Source organism: Pimephales promelas, chromosome 15, assembly GCF_988280905.1.
Source record: "Pimephales promelas chromosome 15, fPimPro1.hap1.1, whole genome shotgun sequence".
In the NCBI taxonomy this organism is placed as follows: Eukaryota; Metazoa; Chordata; class Actinopteri; order Cypriniformes; family Leuciscidae; genus Pimephales; species Pimephales promelas.
Window position 1 is genome coordinate 11,849,210 of NC_142783.1, and position 22,158 is coordinate 11,871,367.

At 37.1% G+C, this 22,158-nt stretch overlaps 1 protein-coding gene across 1 annotated transcript in view; it reads right to left on the reverse strand.

Annotated features, from left to right (window-relative positions):
* Positions 1-22,158, reverse strand: part of fzd3b (frizzled class receptor 3b) — a 41,028-nt gene that overhangs the window by 4,607 nt on the left and 14,263 nt on the right. The window contains exons 3-5 of the mRNA XM_039681820.2: positions 10,447-10,643; positions 7,172-8,189; positions 1,349-1,497 (exon numbers count right to left, since the gene is read on the reverse strand). Coding sequence (XP_039537754.2) covers positions 1,349-1,497; positions 7,172-8,189; positions 10,447-10,643 — 1,364 coding nt within the window. The remainder of the gene's footprint in view (positions 1-1,348; positions 1,498-7,171; positions 8,190-10,446; positions 10,644-22,158) is intronic.

Below are 22,158 nucleotides of genomic sequence, written 5' to 3' on the forward strand. Positions count from 1 at the left end.
TAAATTATTTACATACAGAAAGATAAAATCTATATATAACACGGCTTTCAGTGATTGTTTGTTGATTTATTAACATTGAAAACACAGACAGCAGGAATATCAGGCTACTGTCACTTTAAGACCTGCATGATTCTAATATACTGATACACATGCGTTTTCGTTCTCAACTCTTTACATTCACTTACTGTGTTTACAAGGATACTTGCCAAGACCGGCATTTTTTTATAATGTCTATTCAAGTGCAGGGAGACGGGACTCGATTCAGGACTGAGACGTGGATTTCAGGGCGCACGCTTCGGTAATGAGTAACGAATTGAGTTCCCTTTCGCATCTTGAATATTTCAATTGTCAAGGCTTAAACTTTCGTGAGGATGCAGTAGGGCTGCACGCTTAATCGAATTTTAATCACAATCACGATTTTGGCTTCCCACGATCAAATTCGCGTGATCGAGCGATATTTAAAATGCGCCGTTACGTTCACAGAAGTTTTGCTACATTTTATTTATTGTTTTCTTTATGTTTATTTATTCTTTAAAGAGATGCACTGAATTTTGGTGAATAAGAGGAACTATTTGATTTTGATGCACATAGTTGTACATTAGCAGGAATGTAGCACAATATGGATGTGAAAGCAGTTATAATTAGCCTACAGTAATTGACGACAAAATTAGTTTTAGTTAAAATCAACAATTAATCGTGATAATTAATTGTGATCTCAAAATTGATCAAAATAATCGTGATTATCATTTTGGCCCAAACGATGCAGCAACTGTCCCGAGTGTTGTTCACATTCACGTTCTCACACAACATTGCATTGTTAAAATTTCACCAATACGATCGACACTGTTTCATATACTCGCCAACACAGATTTTTACTAACATTTGGCGAGTTCATTTTGGGCCCTTATAAAATCAAATATACCTATATAATTAGATTAAATAGCGTTTAATATAATATAATATAATATAATTAAATAGCGTTCTGAGTTGTTAAATCTGAAAATTTAGAATGACTTAAACATTACAGTTATAAAAGCAAAAAAAAAGAAACTTATTTTTTCCAAATAATATTTCACACACATATATTGACATATTTTTACAGTATTAATGCTTCTTTATTCATGAAAATATTTAGCTGTCTTTATATTTCAGAAATGGGGGTCTGCGGCATAAAACCCCCAGCTTTAGAGAGCTTTCTGAATAACACTATTGATTGCACTACAGTTGTTTGTTCTCTGTCCATCAACACCACCTCTTGCATACGTACACCACTAGACCATGTCTAGTTTTAAATGAATACCGAGTCGCTTCTCCTGCAAACTAAAGCCGAATGAGGAGGGTAACTCACTCTTTACGCCTACGCCCGTGGAAGAAGCCGGCCCACTCGAAACAGGTCTTCTTACTGCCCACCCAGAACACGGACGGGATGCCCACCACCAGCACCATCAGGTACTTCATCAGGAACAGGACGAGGTCAGGCCTGCTGGTTTTCTCCACCTACACACACACACAAAGAGAAAGAGATGTTCACACATTCACTGCATCCTTCTTTACCACAACACTTTTACACTATTAGTTTCAGTCATTTACGGATATGCCATCTCATCTAACCGCTTCATCTTCACTCTCAAATCTCTGCAGTGTGTGCATGGACACACTTCCTTCACACACACACACACACACTCCTTCAGGCTGCACAGCTCGCTGCTCACGGACAATCCTGCTTTATCCTGCAACACACAACAGCCTGCTCTTCTCCTCCTCTTCCTCTGTCTAAGCGCCTGGATGCTGCATTCATGCATATGTCACAACACAGCGCACACAGCGCCAACGGACACCGCAAAGGAAGTGAATATGTAAAAACTCTGGAGGGTGTTTTCAGATGATAACATGCGATTGAAATTTTACGTCATTAAAGCACACGTTAACATACAAGAATGCATATTCATAGAAAAATACTAAATAATGTATGCCTTCAAGATACACTACCGGTCAAAAGTTTTAGATCGGTACGATTTTTTATGTTTTTAAATGAAGTCTCTTCTGCTCACCAAGGCTGCAATTATTTGATGAAAAAAAAAATGACAAACAGTAATATTGTGACAATTTTATGACAATTTAAAATGACTGTTTTCTATTTAAATTAGGGCTGTGCAAAAATTAATTGCGATTAATCGCATCCAAAATAAAAGTCTGTGTTTACATAATATATTTGTGTGTGCTGTATATAATTATTTTGTATATATAAATACCTATGCATGCATGTATATATTTAAGAATTATTTGCGCTTAAATTCTGTATACATATATATATATTATATAAATATAAATATTCTATATATGAATAACAAATTTTCTTAAATATGCATGTGTGAAAGAATGAAAAGACTTCATTCTTTTCTTTACATGCATGTGTGTGTATTTATATATACAAAATAATTATATACAGCACACACAAATATATTATGTAAACACAGACTTTTATTTTGGATGCGATTAATCGCAATTAATTTTTGCACAGCCCTAATTTTAATATATTTTAAAATGTAATTTGAAAGCTGAATTATCATTTCATCACATTAGCTGAATATCATTACTGTTGCTGATTACACATCACTTTTCAGTGTCACATGATCCTTCAGAAATCATTGTAATATGCTGATTTTATGCTCAAAAATATAAATTATTATTTTCAATGTTGAAAACAGTCGTGTACCATTTTCCCCCCAAAATTCTATGACGAATAGAAAGTTCAAAAGAACAGCATTTATTTAAAATATAATCTTTTCTAACATTATAAATGTCTTTACTGTAAATTTTGATCAATGTAACTCATCCTTGATGAATAAAAGTATTTTCTAATTTCTTTCCCCCAAAAATAAAAAATAAATGCTTTCTGACCCCAAACTTTTGAATGGTAGTGATTAATGTTACAAAAGCTTTCCATTTCAGATCAATTCTATTCTTTTGAACTTTCCATTCATCAAAGAATCCTGAAATAAAAATGTAAAAAACTGTTTTCAACATGGATAATACTCATAAATGGTTCTTGAGCATCATTATTTTAATAATTTCTGTAGGATCATGTGACACTGAAGACTGGAGTAATGATGCTGTAAATTCAGCTTTGATCACAGGAATAAATTACACTTCACAATATATTCACATAGAAAACCGCTGTTTTAAATTGTAATAATATTTCACAATATTACTGTTTTTTTGTATTTTTTATCAAATAATTGCAGCCTTGGTGAGCAGAAGAGACTCCTTTTAAAAACATAAAAAATCTTACCTATCTAAAACTTTTGACCGGTAGTGTATATCTATAAGAAAGGAAGGATAAATCAGTCGGTCACGTTCATTAAAGGGATAGTTTAGTAAAAAATGAAAATTCTGTCATCATTTCCTTACAAGTTGTTCCAAACCTGTATGAATTTATTTCTTCTGAACACAAAAAATATATATTTTGAAGAATATGAATAACCAAACAGTTGGACCCCATTGACTTCCATAGTAGATTAAAAAAAATACTATGGAGGTCCATCAACTGTCTGGTTACAGACATTCTTCAAACTATCTTTTTTGTGTGTGTTCAACTTGTTATTAGTAGTACTGAAATTATGACAATTTTAATTTTTAGGTAAACTGTTCCTTTAATCCCCTTAGTGACACTTTTGAATTAAACATTATAATTATAGTTCCACATTCATTATTTGAAGACTTCATTGGCACAAACTAAGATGTCTTCACATCAACAGGTGAATGACACGCATCCTCAAACCTTCAAGTGCACATACGAATGAACCCTCCCTAATGAGTGAATAACATACGTGTCATCAGTTTCAGTGCACTCGACCTCACACACTAAGCTAGAGCCAATCACGGCCCAGCTCAGCCCCCGAGCTTTAGTGAGTCAGTATCTGTGGTCTGAGGTAATGACAGGCTTGAGCAGCTAATCACAGCGGGACAGGGAGGGGGTCAGTCCTTCACTACAGGACACAGCATCACACAGCGCTACAGCGGCCCAATGATGAAACACACCAAGAGGAGCAAGAAAGAAAGAAAGATGATGTATCGTATCTGAAAAATAATCCTGCAAAATATATCTGCACAGGTCTGGGCAACAGGCAATACATATCAAGTGCACAAATTCACTCAAATGATTTTACTACCGATAAAAATGAGACAACGCTGTGAATTTTAAAATATTACAAATATAGCATATTAAAATATTTTAATAAAATAATCATATCCCCAAGTGGCATTTTCCATGCTTTTATTAACTACAACATTTTGTATAAAATGTTTTATTATCATACATATAATTAAAAATGTTTGAATATTGGGTCTTTTTTTAGAAAAAGTACATTGATTATTGTTTTAACCTTTTTGATTTTTATATACATTGAAAATATATATAAACTAATTACATAATTTTAGACAGACACACACATAAAAATATTTATTAACGCCTTTTGATATTTTTTTTTAAATATGATGTTTGTAAATAATCTTTTATATAGGGCTGTCAAACAATTAATCGCATCTAAAATAAAAGTTTGTGTTTACATAATATATGTGGGTGCACTGTGTAGAATTATTTTATATATATAAATATATATTCATGTATATAGATTTATATAAATATTTTATATATAATAAATATATATAAATATATAAATATTTTATATATAAATAATATTTTTGTCTTAAATATACATGCAAATGTGTGTGTATATATATATATATATATATAAAATAATTATACACAGTGCACCCACATATATTATGTAACACAAACTTTTATTTTGGATGTGATTAATCACGATGAATCGTTTGACAGCCCTACTGTACTTCTATATAAAACAAATAATTAAAATAACTAAATTCCTTTATTTGTAATAAATACATATTTAAAATACAGTACTTTAAAATATTTTTCATTATAAATAAATAATTAATAAAAAAATTTTTAACTAAATTTAAAACAAGCCTTGATCTTTTCTTTTATGCTAAATCTTTTTTTTTTTTTTACTTTTTTTTATTATATGTATTTTATAGATACACACACACACACACACACAAAATCATATTCTGGACTGTTCTTGTGCCAACTGGCTTCCATTAGTTGAGCCTCAAACTAAACGTCCTCGACGGTTAAATGTGTGAGATGAATGTAGGCATTCTTCTTACAAGCCAAAGCGAGAGAGCCAGTGATGGTGAACAACACAGAGATATATGCCGGAGGGGAGGGGAGAGAATTACTACACCACGTGATATGCTCGGATCCGTTTATTATTGTGTGGAGGGAGAGGCCGAGCGTCTACGGTTACACTGTAATAAAAATGCCTCATGCATCACTGCACTGGATCGTATCTCGCCATCCATTCAACCCCCAACACAAAAGAACCATTACGATGGATATTTTCAACAAATGTGGGTCTTGCAGAAGGTTGCCATTATTACAATCATCTTTATTCAGTCAGTCAAATCAAACCAGTTGTAATATAAATCAGTCAAACACGTCTGACGTCTCTATCTTAAAGAAAGCAACTAGTGTAACACATGGAGGAGGATAATAGCGACGGTCAGGGGAGAAAATGTAATAGGAAAGGTGGGAGGTACATATTCTAAATCTGCACAAGTAGGACAGTTTTATAGGCTATACCTTCTTGCTAGAAACACTAAAAAGACACCATCTGAGGGCTTAAAGACTAAACTTTCCAGGAAAAAAATCATGATTTTGTTATAAAGTCACATCTCTGAATATAAAAAAGACTCTTATAGTAAAACAGAAGTGGTGTCTGGAGGAAATGTGTGGTTTTAATGGCCCTTTAAGTTTGATTAAACCATCAAAATACACATAAAATATTTTATTTTTATATGTTTTAAATACAGTATGAGGGAAGAGCAAAACGCTAAACTTGGTTATGGTATTTATCTAAAAAAATCATGTTTTATTTTTATACAAAAGATGCATAGAAAAACAAACAAATATAGGCATCATAACATTATAAAATGTACAGTATGCACAACATTAATTTTGAGATTTATTAGATTATATTTAATAGTGTTAAATTATGAATGTTTTTTTAGGATTAATTTAAGTGAGCATTAGATGATGTCAAAGGTAATATAAATGGAAAAATAAGGAAAATGAGTATGAACAATTAAATATCCATTATGTATTTCTCTGGGGTGAATAGGATTTTATTTAGAATTTAATACTTTTAAGTAATAATTGTGGTTCCGGAACGACGTCAGAACACGGGAGACTAATTCACCACTGGTTCCCTCAAGATTTTCCTAAGGGGTTTCCTTTTTTCTTTTTCTTTTTTCAATTAATGAGTAAAATAAAGCCTGTGGCAAACATAACTTGACGATATTTGGTAACACTTTATTTCGATAGTCCACTTTAGACATTCTCCTGTCTATAAGTATCTTTTCAACTACATACAACTAACTGTCATTAGAGTATTAGTAGACTGTCAGCTTAAAAGGATACTCCACTTTTTTTGGAAATAGGCTCATTTTACAACTCCCCCAGAGCTGAATAATAGAGTTTTACCGTTTACGAATCCATTCAGCCGATTTTTTGATATTTAGAAGAATATCAGTAACCAGACAGTTTCTGGTCCCATTGACTTTCATAGTAGGAAAAAAAATATATATACTATGGAAGTCAATGAGACCAGAAACTGTCTGGTTATTGATATTCTTCAAAATATCAGAAAATCGGCTGGATGGATTCGAAAACGGTAAAACTCAACAGGTTAACTCTGGGGGAGTGATAAAATGAAATAAAGTGATAAAACAGACATTCAACTGACTACGAGTAACTTGGCGACTACAAGTAAACTTATTCTCCTTACCCAAAGCCTAACACCTAACCATAACCAAACAGTCTACTATAATATACTAATACTCTAATGAGAGTTAGTTGATGTAGTTGAAAAGTTGTTGAATGTTTTGTTCCACAATGTAAACTGCACACACTCACACCCCAAATTGTCTTATCTAGTTACTTATTAGAAACATACATATTCAAAAATAGCAGCTTCAAAAGTCACGTTTTTGCAATTGGTGTGTGTGATCTACAAACCGTCAAAGTTAAAGATAAAAAAATGTATGTTGTTTCAGGCAATAGACAGGTCGATCGATCGATATTTACCTGGAAAGGGCAGGGTATGTGGTACTCTCTGCAGCGCTCCTGCACCCATGTGATCTCCCAAACGGAGCGGTACGTCTGCTCGTACAGGTAACACCCCACCACGGTCAGCAGCGGCACCAGATACAGCACCGAGAACACGCCGATCCGGATCATAAACTTCACCAGCTTGTCCTGGTTCTCCTTCTCCAGGGGAATTTCCATCCGGACTCTGTTGAGCGCTACGATCCCGGCCAGCAGCAGCGAAACTCCCACCAGGACATCCAGACACAGCGGCGCCAGCACAAACCAGCGAAGAGTGTGAACGTCGTACAGGCCCACGAAACACACGCCGCTGATGTTATCGCCCTCGATTTTATTCAGAGCCAGCAGGGTTATGGTTAGCATGCCAGGTATTCCCCACGCGCTGGCGTGGAAGAGCAAGGCCTTCTTCTCGATGGCTTCACTGCCCCATTTGGGCACAGCGGCCAAGAACCAGGTGATGGTAAGAATGACCCACCACACACTGCCTGCCATGGTAAAGAAGTACAACACCATGAAAAGCAATGTGCAGGCCTTGTTATGCGAGCCTTGAGTCACCGTGGATGTTTTGAACTGGGCAGGATTGGCCGTGTTACACGCCACGCGGTCCTCCAACAGGAAGCCTATGAAAAACACCAACGACACCATCATGTAGCAGACAGCGTAGAAGATGATGGGCCGCTCCGGGTAGCGGAAGCGTGTAACGTCGATGAGGAAGGTGAGGAAGGTGAAGAGCGTGGCGGAGAGGCAGACGATGGAGACAACGCCAATGAAGTAGCGGGCGAAGGTGAGCTCTTCGCGCCGGAAATACATGTTGGGGCAGGGAGGGGAGCAGTCACGCACACCTAGGAACGTGTAGCCGAGCTCGGGTTCCACTTTGAGCTCGCGGGGGCACCAGAAACCATAGTCACGCTGCACCGACATGGGCGACTGGTCAGTGGGCTCCTCGTTCACCAGCAGATCCACAGCGCGAGGGTAAGACTCGTCACAGTCCGGGAACCTGCAGTTAACACACAAAGATATATATTTATACACACATACACAAACTACTGCTTTCTATGGAAGCTTGTTTCTGACACTGAATACATTTTCTTTAAAGATAATTCCGACTTTTTATCTCAAAATTGGGAGATATAAAGTCAGAATTGAGGGATATAAACTAACAGTTGTGAGAAATTGACTCGCAATTGTGATTATACACTCACCTAAGGGGTTATTAGAAACACCTGTTCATTTTCTCATTAATGCAATTATCTAAACAACCAATCACATGGCAGTTGCTTCAATGCATTTAGAGGTGTGGTCCTGGTCAAGACAATCTCCTGAACTCCAAACTGAATGTCAGAATGGGAAAGAAAGGTGATTTAAGACATTTTGAGCGTGGCATGGTTGTTGGTGCCAGACGGGCCAGTCTGAGTTTCTGCTCAGTTACTGGGATTTTCACACACAACCATTTCTAGGGTTTACAAAGAATGGTGTGAATAAAAAAAAAATTAAAAGATAATTCCGAATTGAGAGATATAAATGAACAATTGCGAGAAATTAACTCGCAATTCTGACTTTTTTTCTCACAACTGCGAGTTAATATCTCGAAATTCTGACATATTTTCTTAGAATTGTGAGATATAAACACACAATTCTGACTTTACACTCACCTAAAGGATTATTAGGAACACCTGTTCAATTTCTCATTTATGCAATTATCTAATCAAGCAGGGCATGGTTGTTGGTGCCAGACGGGCCGGTCTGAGTATTTCACAATCTGCTCAGTTACTGGGATTTTCAAGCACAACCATTTCTAGGGTTTACAAAGAATGGTGTGAAAAGGGAAAAACATCCAGTATGCGGCAGTCCTGTGGGCGAAAATGCCTTGTTGATGCTAGAGGTCAGAGGAGAATGGCCCGACTGATTCAAGCTGATAGAAGAGCAACTTTGACTGAAATAACCACTCGTTACAATCGAGGTATGCAGCAAAGCATTTGTGAAGCCACAACACACACAACCTTGAGGCGGATGGGCTACAACAGCAGAAGACCCCACCGGGTACCACTCATCTCCACTACAAATAGGAAAAAGAGGCTACGATTTGCAAGAGCTCACCAACATTGGACGGTTGAAGACTGGAAAAATGTTGCCTGGTCTGATGAGTCTCGATTTCTGTTGAGACATTCAGATGGTAGAGTCAGAATTTGGCGTAAACAGAATGAGAACATGGATCCATCATGCCTTGTTACCACTGTGCAGGCTGGTGGTGGTGGTGTAATGGTGTCGGGATGTTTTCTTGGCACACTTTAGGCCCCTTAGTGCCAATTGGGCATCGTTTAAATGCCACGGCCTACCTGAGCATTGTTTCTGACCATGTCCATCCCTTTCTGGCCACCATGTACCCATCCTCTGATGACTACTTCCAGCAGGATAATGCACCATGTCACAAAGCTTGAATCATTTCAAATTGGTTTCTTGAACATGACAATGAGTTCACTATACTAAAATGGCGCCCACAGTCACCAGATCTCAACCCAATAGAGCATCTTTGGGATGTGGTGGAACGGGAGCTTCTGGATGTGCATCCCACAAAGCACCTTGTTGAATCAATGCCACGTAGAATTAAGGCAGTTCTGAAGGCGAAAGGGGGTCAAACACAGTATTAGGATGGTGTTCCTAATGATCATTTAGTTGAGTGTATATCATGCAATTCTGACCTTATATCTCCCGATGCATAAAGTCAGAATTACGAGATATAAACATGCAATTCTGAGATGCAAACTCACAATTGTGAGAAAAAAAAGAGACAGAATTGTGAGAGAAAAAGTCGCAATTACCTTTTTTATTTTTTATTCTGTGGCAGAAACAAGCTTCCATAGCTTTCAAAATGTTTCCTTATTACCACAGTTTGATTGATTTTTTGACTACTGCTAACATTAAATTGAAATATGTTGCTGACTTATTTCAAGCTGGTTTGAATAGTGAGCATATTTTCCCTTATCAGAATGGTTGCTTTTCATTGGAGATAAAAAGGTTTCCCTGGAACATCTGTGTTTGGTTAAACCACCATTTTAGTCAGAAAACATTTTTCCATTTAAAAAAAAAAAGATGTGTAAGAAGAAACATGTTCAACCATTACAGCACAATTTACCTCAGAAATGCTGGGCAATTATGTGGCAATTACATCTGAAACAGGGAAATGTACACTTCGTTCCTTTTCTCAAAAATTATCTACAATTTCTATTAAAAAACTCGAGCTGTTGAATCGGTACCTGCTGCAGTCCATCTCTTCCGGCCAGGTGACTCCAAACATATCCATGAGCTTCTGGCAGTCTCTCTTGGCATGGTCACACAGGCTCCGGCAGGGCAAAGACACCCGTCCGTACTCCATACACACGGGGGCATACAGGGCGCACAGGAACGGCCGGAGGTCTGGAGAGCACTGCAGGTTCACCATGGGGTGGAAGGGCTGGTGGGGGGGGAGAACAGAGAGTTAGTAATGCCAAGAGCCCTGAGAGTTTATGACAGATCTCGTAAAAACACACAGCTTGTCTCTGGAAGCAGTTTGGCAGGAATATTAACCCCACTGGACCTTTGGCAAGTGTTATGATTACAAATAAGGATTTAAGTAGAAGTGCAATAGTGCAAGAAAACTCCTCAGGCAGAAGTCAACATAAAATCAAAACTGATGCCTTCAAAATTCACTTTAAAAGTGTGAGTGATTCATTGACCAAAAAAGATTTTTGTCTGTGGAATCAAAATACAACTTGCTCTGCTTTTGAAACAACTTTCCTTTATAGATGATGTCATCAAGACCTCTTATTTTCACCATATTTTCACCATCAAATCAATTTCTGATGGATAAAGTGAAGACCAAGCCCACATTTTTTCCCAATAAATAGCTCGTTCTACTCTGGAATGTGTTATGGAAGTTAAAGGGGTTGTGAACATTTCATGCGACCAAAAAAAATAAACTTCAGATTCATTAAGGAAACACAGGGTCCTGTTCACAATAGCCTACATTCTTAAAAATTAACCATCATATGTATAAAGTTAACAATATTTCCAAAACAATATTTTTTGTTATCCTTTTTCTTAAGATTATTCTAAACACAAAACTTGCTAAGTATTTGAATTCTTAAAAAGAGTTTTCTTAAAAATCATCGTAAATCAGCCTCTTCAAGTTAGGACCTCTACCTTGCCTTAAATCCCCATAGAAAATATGTTTAATGAATTGAATTGGTTGTTTCTAATATTAAGCATTACAACATAGCACATATAAAACTAATTATTAGGAATGTGCACATTTACTTTAAAATATGGACATTGCAATATTTCATTTTTCTGCTACATATATTGCGATATGAATATAATTTCACCAGCTTTATTTGTAAAGAGTTAATCATTCTAGAAAGATTGGGGTGATTTTGTAGGGGAGTGAATATGCATAGAAAATAAGAAGCAAATTAAAAGCATAGATGAATACAGAAGAACAAAAAAAACAAATGAAATAAACAACAGTGCTTTACTGTTAGACTTAGGCTACCTGAAAAAACATAGTCAAGTACAGAAATTGAATAGTCAAATGTAAAATAGCACTGCATTGTCTTCAATGTATGAATTATTAATCTTTGTGAAAGCTACAAAAATCTTCTGTTGTTTGATTAACATTAAAGGGTTAGTTCACCCAAAAATGAAAATTAAGTCATTAATTACTCACCCCCATGCTGTACCAACCCCGTAAGACCTTCGTTCGTCTTCGGAACACAAATGAAGATATTTTTGATTAAATTTGAGAGCTGTATAACTACCACATTGGCTCCTAAGGGACTGCCTCTTGACGGCCCAGAAAGTCAATGAAGAAAATGTTTAAATATCCCAAGTGACTACCGTGGCTCAACTATATGTTTATCAAGCGACGCGAATACTTTTTGTGCGAAAAAACAAACAAAAATAACGAGTTTATTCGACGCATGCGCGAGAATTGCGATCTGAAGTAGTACAGAGCGGCTCTGAAGTAGTGTAAGCAGATCGCAAATCTCGCGCATGCGTCGTGGAAATCTAAGGAAGTCTCGTTTCTGGCCTACAAGGAAGAAAAGAAATAGTCGAATAAACTCGTTATTTTTGTTTGTTTTTTCGCACAAAAAGTATTCGCGTCGCTTGATAAACATATAGTTGAGCCACGGTAGTCACTTGGGATATTTAAACATTTTCTTCATTGACTTTCTGGGCCGTCAAGAGGCAGTCCCTTAGGAGCCAATGTGGTAGTTATACAGCTCTCAAATTTAATCAAAAATATCTTCATTTGTGTTCCGAAGACGAACGAAGGTCTTACGGGGTTGGTACAGCATGGGGGTGAGTAATTAATGACTTAATTTTCATTTTTGGGTGAACTAACCCTTTAAGCCTAATAGCAGATTTATTAGGTTTCTGTCACTTTAAGAGCAAATGCACAGATCCAATATAATGATGCATTTTCTTTCTCAATTTTTTTACGTTCACGAAAGCCATGAGATTGTTTATGAAAATATTCACCAAGATGGGCATTTTGACAATTCTGAGTGTATGTGCATGTTCATGTTCAAACTTATTTTATCTTCTTGCACTCAATTTTTTTTAAATCGCTTAAATGTTTAAAATGACAGGACCTAAAACTCCAAGATAAACTTTCACTCAATGCAACTGCCTTCAATCAATCCGAGAACCACATGCGTTTTAAACCGTGGTGGCAGGTCCGTGCGGTTCACAGATCATCCTTTACTTGACATACTGTAGCAGATCCTGTGATTTGACTATCGCAAGTGAATGCAACAGACTGCTCCCTCCCATCAAGCCAGTTGCAACAATAAGAGCATGAGCTTATTGTTAGAGAAAGTATGAAAACTTTCTCTAAAGAATTGCACCAAAGAATATTCTTACAAACTTCTTAGAATGAATCTTTCTTAAGAAGATTTTCGTGAATCCGACCCCTGCCTCCCAAACCAAGGTGCAAAAAGACAGGCAGAAAGTTGTCTGGGTACAGTAACCTAAAGCCCCTTCAGGAGGATTACAGGCCAGTTTGGCAGCTCCAAGGATGCTTTTGTGCCCTGAAGGGGCCCAGTGCATGCTGGGAGAGAGAGCAGCTGCATAGCTGGGCATTTAAATTTAAATCTTCGAAGGAACAGACAATGAGCCTCCACCTGGGGTTAGCCAATACACATGCACTTCCTGCTGGGGACTGGCCCTTTGTGACCGCCGCGCTTTTTTGGAAGGAACTGGGAGATTGACACAGCGCAGAATTTGGTGTTCATTCCTGCATGGATTGCTCGAGTGAACTTAATCCCCAAGTAGGACAATATTTACAGATAATTTGCATGAATTACGGTTTTCCCACCAAGAAAAAGACCAGCTTAGTACTGGGAACCTCAGCGAGGAGCTCTAGCGTGCCTTGAAAAAGTTCAAAAACTGCCTTTCAAAATTCACATGAAGCAAATGAGCCGTGAATAAAAGCTTTATCAATATTTGAAGAAGGTTATGAAATATTTACCCTGCCTCTGGAGCGAGCGAATTAAAGCAACATCAAAAGAAACATGAGCAGCTTCTATTGGCCTCCCGTATGGAAACCACATTCGCTTCAGTAATTGAGCTGTACGAACAGAATTTGCATCGTTCTTGACACGTTTCCCTCCCTGTAGACGCTGAACTGGACATTTTATTGATTTTGAGTGCCCTCCCCATAACTCCCTGGTTTACTGTTACACACAGACACGTGCAGGAGGAGACAACTGGGTCGTCTTATGGGAGTCGGGTTCAGGTACAACAGAGGAACTGAATTACACCAGTCTTTATTATTTATGTGGATCAGACACGATAGTGCAGCCGTACGCGACAGGACGCCTTACAGCGGCACATGTACTACAAGCTGAAGAAAACACACAACATTCACTACACAAACAGCGCAATAATACACAATTTATGAACTTTAATGTTGTTGCAAAGCCGTATGATTTTCTTTCAACTGAAGTAGTCCAAACAACTCGCTCTAAATTCCACATCTGAAATCATCCGATAGATTTGTGTGAGAAACAGACAGAAATTTAAGTTGATATTCACTTAAATTCTCTATCAGCAGTCTCAAGCTCGTATTAAAAACTTGGGATTTTCACAATGTCTAACCACGGGTTAATTTTAACCCCGGGTAAAGGAACGTTTCACCCTTGTAATTGAGAAGTGGGGTTAGCACGTCTTTTTACCCGGGGTCATGAAACCAGAGCCCGTCTAACGGAGAGCCTTGGCACTTCCTATTAGCCCCATTGTGTATCTGGCTGCAGTTCCATTAGAATTCCACCGGAGGTGATCGCGGGCGAGTGCAGAATGAATGGGAGTCTATGGGGCTAAACGTGTCTCTTTCTCCTGCTTGTCGTTAAATCAACATAGATTTTATTGTTGATTCCGCAAGTTCAATATAGATTATAGGCCAAAAGTCGAATGAACGAGTACTTATGTCCTTTCGATTTCTTACAGGTTAGGCCGTTGATGGCCGGAACACGCTAGCATTCTGCTATTGTGTGACGTCATCACAGTTTTGAACGGATTTTTAGAACAGATAAGTGAACTTAAAAATGCAATTTTCAGTTGAGTGTATTATCTTAACCCTCCCGTTTTGAATGCAACTTTCAAATTACTTGACAAAAAAATTACATCCTGAGAAAAGTGGATTTCTGGGGGTTAAACCCCATTGACTCCCATTCATTCTGCACTCGACCGTGAGCGCCCCCGCATGGACAGAGACGAGTTACTACAGCCAGTCCAGAAAACGGAAGTAACCAGCCAGTGCCAATTCTCTTCAATTAGACATTCTCTGATGAAACCCTGCTCTAGAACAATGCTTTAGCAGCGTTAACCCTGTTTTGCGCTGCCAAACCTGCGCAGTGTGAAATGATGCGATTTTAGAATGTTAAAACTATCCCTAGCAACCGACAACCAATCGTGTGCCTCATATTTACATACTTTGATCAGTCACAGAAACAGTGCATTGTATAAACTCAATTCAGTGTTTGTAATAAGGCAGTTCAGTTCAATGCAGTTCAAAAATGGGAAAAAGCATGACCTGTGTTTTTTGATCGAGGTTTGCATGCCTGTAACTAAAGAAGAAGTAAAGATCTCAAATTATCCTTTTATACTCTGGTTCTTAAACTTTTCTGTGAGATCGTCATGTTAAGGCTCAATATGGTGCATTTCCAGAGATATTGGGATTTCAATGTGCGTAAATTGTTATGACACTCAGTGGTCAAAAAACAATTGTGGGTTGTAAAAAATATGGACAAAGTGTCTGTTCTGAAGAACAGTTTTGAGGCTGTTTAAGGGGGGTATGGGCTGCGCCATATTGGAAAATCTTAAGAAATACAAAATACAAAATGTTCAGAAAGGAAGTTTTTCGCACTTCCGGGTAGGCTTCATTTTTCAGATTAGAATGTTGCCGCTTGGTTTTTACACATCAGCTGATGATACTTTTTCTTTTAAAGAGGATTATCTGAAGAACAAATCATTTTGAAACTAGAAATATCTCATTTTTTTCTATCAATGCAATTTGCTTAGAAAATGCCTGTCTAATTGTCATAAATATAATTTTTACAAAGATTATGTGGCTATAACTCAAAAGATATCTCAATATCCTATCAGATTCTCACCTTTTGAAATCTTAATTTTTAAGAACCTATATGGATCAATCCCATAGAAATGGGGATCCCAATATGACTCCATGTCCAAATTGTTGTATTTTCGAAAAATAAATGTGGGTACCTTTTCAAACAGCTGATAGCCTTCGTATTGTATTTAAAGTGGAATAAATAAATAATGTTAAAACTAGAAATGGATCTTGTTTCCCCTCTATCAAAACAATTGCATCAACAACATAGAGTTTGAATATCCCTGCTTTGAAATGTCAAAACTTGTTTTTCATAAATCACGCCAAAAGCCCAAGTAATTCTCTAAAAGCATACGAATGACAGGGGTGTAACATCAAACGGCAGCTCAGACCGTCTCCGTCTCTGAACACAACACAGAACAATCTCTGGATCTGTCGAGAAGATAGAGATGCCACAAGAACGCCATGAATCTTCTCCCTGTCAGAGCGTGAAATGCCGGTTTGCAGGCTTACGCTGAATCCAGAATGGAGATCATAGCCTTTATTTTGTGAGCGTGAAAGAAGGCCCTAAAGAAAGCACACTGACAAAAAAAAAAAAGAACGCTGCCAAATTTAGACCGACAATCCTGAGGGTTGATGCCTTCTGAAGAGGAAAATTGCGCCGAACATCCATCCAGCAACAGACATTTGGGAAATGATGAACTACTTTAAAATGAAGAAAGCTGGATTAAAATGACACGGATCTAAAAATGGAATTTTTTTCTGTCTAATCGGGCTGGGCTGTACACCATATACTAGGCGACGGTAGAAATGCGTCAAGCATTAAAGAATCTACTATGCTGTTCATATCACAGCAGCACAACAACAACAACAAAAAAAAATCAGACTCAAAGTAGAAACGATAGCCTACTTTTCCAAAGTCTCCAGCGTTGACAGCTTTATTTATGATAATGCAGATGCAGTATAACCAAGTTTCTTAGGTTTGCCAAGTAATATTCTGTCTGAATTGAAATTCTGTTCAAAAACATAGTAAAACTATGATACTATGTCCAAAAATATGCTAATGCCATTTCTATCAAGATACTTCAAATATGGTTTACCATGTTTAAAAAACATTGTCCAACAGTCCAAGTATTAATTCACAGAATATTCATCCACAGGCTAACATATAAAAACGCTTTTGGGTTATATTTATAGCAAAAATATTAGGGCTGTCAATCGATAAATCGCGATTAATCGCATCCAAAATAGGGATGTCCCGATCTGATCAAGTGTTCGGAAATCGGGCCCGATCACATGGTTTCAGACTCGATCGGAATCGGATGCTACTTCCCAATCAGGACTCGGATATAGTCTACATTCTCAGTATTTTTAAACACAAAGATAGTTGTGGTGGCACAGTGCCTGCGCATGCTAGAAATAGAACCGACGCTTATTTTTCACGCGACACGCAAGCGTGTTGGAAGCGTTTCCAGGCAAAATAGAACAGGAAAAGATGTTTATATGTTATTTTGTACACGAATACGTTAATAAATTACATTTTGATCGGTGAAAGTCTAGGTTTTGACAAATTCAGATATAAATATAATTTAAAAATTAATAAATAAATAAATAAATAATGAAAAATATTGCACCTGTCAATACAGAACGAAATATTCTGTGGTCTATTTTGCGGTCAATCAATACTGCTGACTGACAGTGTTTTTATTAGAATAGTTATGCTTAACATTATAAAGTTGATAACAACATATAGCAAACTGTGAGATATTTAAACTTGGGATCTCAAGTGGAAAGACAAAGGCTACATTTAATAAAACAAACCTGATTTGTCAAATGTTAAAATAAGGCGAATTAAATTAAAAATAAGGAACATCTTGGAATCTGGATCCATTTTTTCGCTCTTCCTTATTCTTTTTATATATATATATATATATATATATATATATATATATATATATATATATATATTATAGAAGTATCGGATCCGGACTCGGTATCGGTAGATACTCAAAATCAAATGACTCGGAAACCTCGGGACATCCCGGGACATCCCTAATCCAAAATAAAAGTTTCTATTTACATAATATATGTGAGTGCACTGTGTATAATTATTTTGTATATATAAATACACACACATGCTTGTATATATTTAAGAAATATTTTCATGTATACTGTATAATAGATTTATATATAATTTATGTTGTATATAAATATAAATGTTTTATATATAAATAATATTTTTTTCTTAAATATACATGTGTGTGAATTTATATATATACACAAAATAATTATACACAGTGCACCCACATACGTATATTATGTAAACACAAACTTTTATTTTGGATGCGATTAATCGCGATTAATCGTTTGATAGCCCTAAAAAAATATCTATTCTGTGATATCAAGTAATTTACAATGAAATAAAACAACTGAAAGATTTAGTTCCCACCGCTAGTATCTAAGCATCCCACGAGGAGAAACTTCACTGAAGCGTGTTCTTACTCACATGCTTTTAACAGGCACAATTGCTCTCAATATTTCAGCACACATGCCATACATGTATGTATGCTAACACGCATGTGTTGTAAACAATCACATAGCGTGCGTCTTCGAGCGTGTGCACTTAGATGTTCAGCACAAACTTCCCAGCGGGAAGAGCATCCGGATAGCTCTCTTTCCATCCATCCATCTCTCCCAGAGGGTTTTGGCCCCACTGACCCCACTCTCCTCTAACAGCTTCTCGTAGGTCTCCATCACCTCACAGGTTCTGCAGGGCACGCTGAACAAATCTCCATCCCCTTCACATCGCTGACTTAAAAGCATACATCTCATTCTGCACGAACGGCCTCAAAAAAAGATTCAGCTCATCAGAGTATATGCCTGATCCTATGTGACAGTGTCTTGAAATATGGAACTCATGCTGCATAATTACATTAATTTAACTCATATATATCTCTCTCTACTTGACTGTACAGAGTTGGTGACACAACTGCTACTGCCTGACGACTAGTACTTTATTTGAAGCCTGTATATTTGATTCAGTTTCATTAATTATAAGGCTTACATATTCATGGTGGTACCTTTAACGGCATATAAATCATTAAGCATCATTATCAGTACCCAGGCAGTTTCTGGTCTCATTGACTTCCATAGTATATTTTTTTTCCTACTATGGAAGTCAATGAGACCAGAAACTGTCTGGGTACTGATATTCTCCTTAATATCGGCTGAATGGATTTGAAAACGGTAAAACCCAACTGTTTAACTCTGGGGGAGTGGTAAAATGAGCCTATTTCCAAAAAAAAGTGGAGTATCCCTTTAAGCATTTGACTATTCAAATCCAAACAGTGACTTTTTTGGCCAGGCAGTGTATTCATACATCCCAAAAAAAATGTAAAAAAAAAAAAAATTGAACTGGCTTGCCTTTAAGTATAACGTTAGTTTTCTACAGATTTCACTTACACCTTTCACACTGTGACCAGCAAAAATTAAAGCAAGACTAATGCACACAAGAGATGAATTTTCTGCAAAAAGATCTTTTTGTTCGTCTGTCATTGAGACGTGAAGGTGTAATTAATCAAGACCACTCACACATTCCCGAACGAGAGATTCATACATATTATTTAGCCTAATCTCCATGTCTAAGACGGTAATGGTAATTAAAACATTGCGGGGTTGATGTGAATGCCGCGCCGTCGTGCCAGCGAGCCCAGACAGCCCGAGGAACCAGAGGGGTTTCTGGCAGCGCTGCAAAACAGCACATTTGTCTCTCACAGTCGCCAACCGCCACTCCTCTAACACTTCAATGGATGGATTAAGTTTCTTCCTGTTTTTTTCTTTTGTCAGGCTCATGATTCATTTAAAGAATCGATGAATAGGGGTTACCTTTGAAAGCCTTGAGCTTTCAGAGTACGACTGCATGCTTGTACGGCTTCCTGGGCTACTTGAGAACTTTGGTGAGGAAAATAACACATAAAGACGTCTATCTACTGTATTTCACTGTGGATTTGGTTGAACAGAAGGCATGTATATCTGGGTTGGCACCATTTTGAGTTTTTCAGAAAGAGACCAACAGAAAGAATTTCCTTTACTTAAAACTCCTGTGGAAATACCATGGTTTGCTTGGCTCCCCATGAAAACTTTTTTAAAGAATATCACGTCATTACTATGATACCCAACCCAAAACAATTGGGCTGTGTCCGAAATTGCCTTCTATACCCTTAAATTGGGCACTATTTAAGAGTACAGCCATTTGTAGTGGTGTTCGTAACCATAGTGGACGTGACGATATCAAGTGCATTCATTCAAAACCACAATGTGCACTGCAACAACGAGTGTAGAGAATACCCATAATGCACTGTGAGGGTCGTGCCGAATTAATTCCCGTGCTGAATCATCCCTCGATACATTTTCCAAAACGCTGGTCCAATGTGGCTACAGCATAATATCATACAGGTACATACCATTTTAATTGATTATTAAATTGTTTAATTAAGGTTTCTGAATGCTAGTTTCCATGATAGAGTTCAAGATAAATATTTTCATTACTCGTGAGCTGCCAGTTTGCAAAGTTTCAAATAATTTTAAATGTAGGGCTGCAAATAATTGTTATTTTAATAATAGATTAATAGAATTTTTTATCCGATTAATCGAAAAAATAATCGTCCGATTAGAGTTTTTGTTTATTATAACTAAATAAACCCCTAAATCTAGGTTGTGGCGAGCAGGATGAGGCCGAAAAAACGTGAGAGATGCGAGGTGCGCCTCACAGGTTCATTATCACTCACGACACCGGCCTTGCGATGCTCTCTCATGTCCCTCGGCCTCGTCCTGCTCGCTCGCCACAAGGGTATTTATGTGTAAAAGTGTACTTTAAAAAGTGCAAAAGCCACACATTGAGTTCTACTAATTTCAATATTTGCATTGTTTTTAATGATAATTGCTGATGGCAAGTTGACAACCATGATTAATGTAAAAAAAAAAAAAAAAAATTAGATATCCAACATATTATGTTAACACAATTTTTGTTAAAACAAATTTACACAGACATGTTGTTCAGAGGTGAAGATATAAATTAAAAACATCTCAAATATAGAATTCATTTAATTTTAATTTAAAATTAATTGAATTATAAGGATAAATTGATCAAATAAATATATTAGAAATACTGAAAACAAGCGTTTGAACGTTAGAGCCGCAGTAGATCACGTTTGAAAAACAATTAAAACTTTAAAAAAAAACATTATCATGATACATGTACATGTCCAAAAAAAAAAAAAAAAAAACATGAATTGCCAGGGTGCTTTGGTATTATACTTTTAACCAAGTAGTCCATAAAAAACAGTGATGGAGGTATAATAATGGATGACTGGAGGGTAATGCAGGCGTCTAGACTGGGATCCTGACTGACAGTGTTTTCTGGCAGATTTAAACATGGATGAAGAGTGAAATCAGATCCGAACAGGAAAAGCCCCTCAACTCCCCCCTTAGCTCACGGAGCAGGTGGAATCGGCCAAGCAAACATGCCTTGTGCGAGTGGAAAATCCAGTTTGCCAGCTTTCCAGAGAGTGGAGACGGAGAGTTGCATTCTCTCAGGATTAGAAAGTCAAAGGATTTGAGTCTAATGCGAGAATCGGTCACCTTTTCCCTACTGGATCGGTGTGTGTGCCATGCTGAGTTCTGAATGACTGCGTTTCTGCTCAAAACACTTCCTTAAGCTGTCATTATTCATTTAATTACTGCAAATGACAGGTCAAATGACAGATCGTCATCTTACATTCATTTAATCCTACATTTGACTGAAATCTCCAAACCCTCTGTGAAATTCTGGTCCCTGGTCCAATGTAAATCTGTGGAAATGTTGTGCCTATTATTTTATCATGCAGAATATTATTGCGCAACACTGTTGTTGTCCAATCCAAACCCCAAGTATAAGCAATAATAAGTGATGCTTGTCTCATCAAACCTTACTAATAAAAGCCAGTCAACACTGAAGTCTTGGAGGACTCAGAACCCTCTTGCTGTACGCTCTTGGCAGCTCAAATCTCAAGTTAACAAGCTCTGACTAACTGCTGTGCACTGGATATTCTGAACTGAAGAGTTGTAGAGTCTTTCACGTAAGAGACTCTTCCCTCCAGCCCAGAAAACTGTCAGATACTATCAGGTAGGGCTGAACGATTTTGGAAAATAATGTAATTGCGATTTTTTTAACCAATATTGCGATTGCGATTTAATATGCGATTTAAAAAAAAAAGTTATTTACCTTCTGTAGTATTAGTCGACAAAGACAAGCAATAAATCATTGTACAGTAGGGATGGGAATCTTTAGATAGCTCATGATCCGATCTACTTTTTTTCT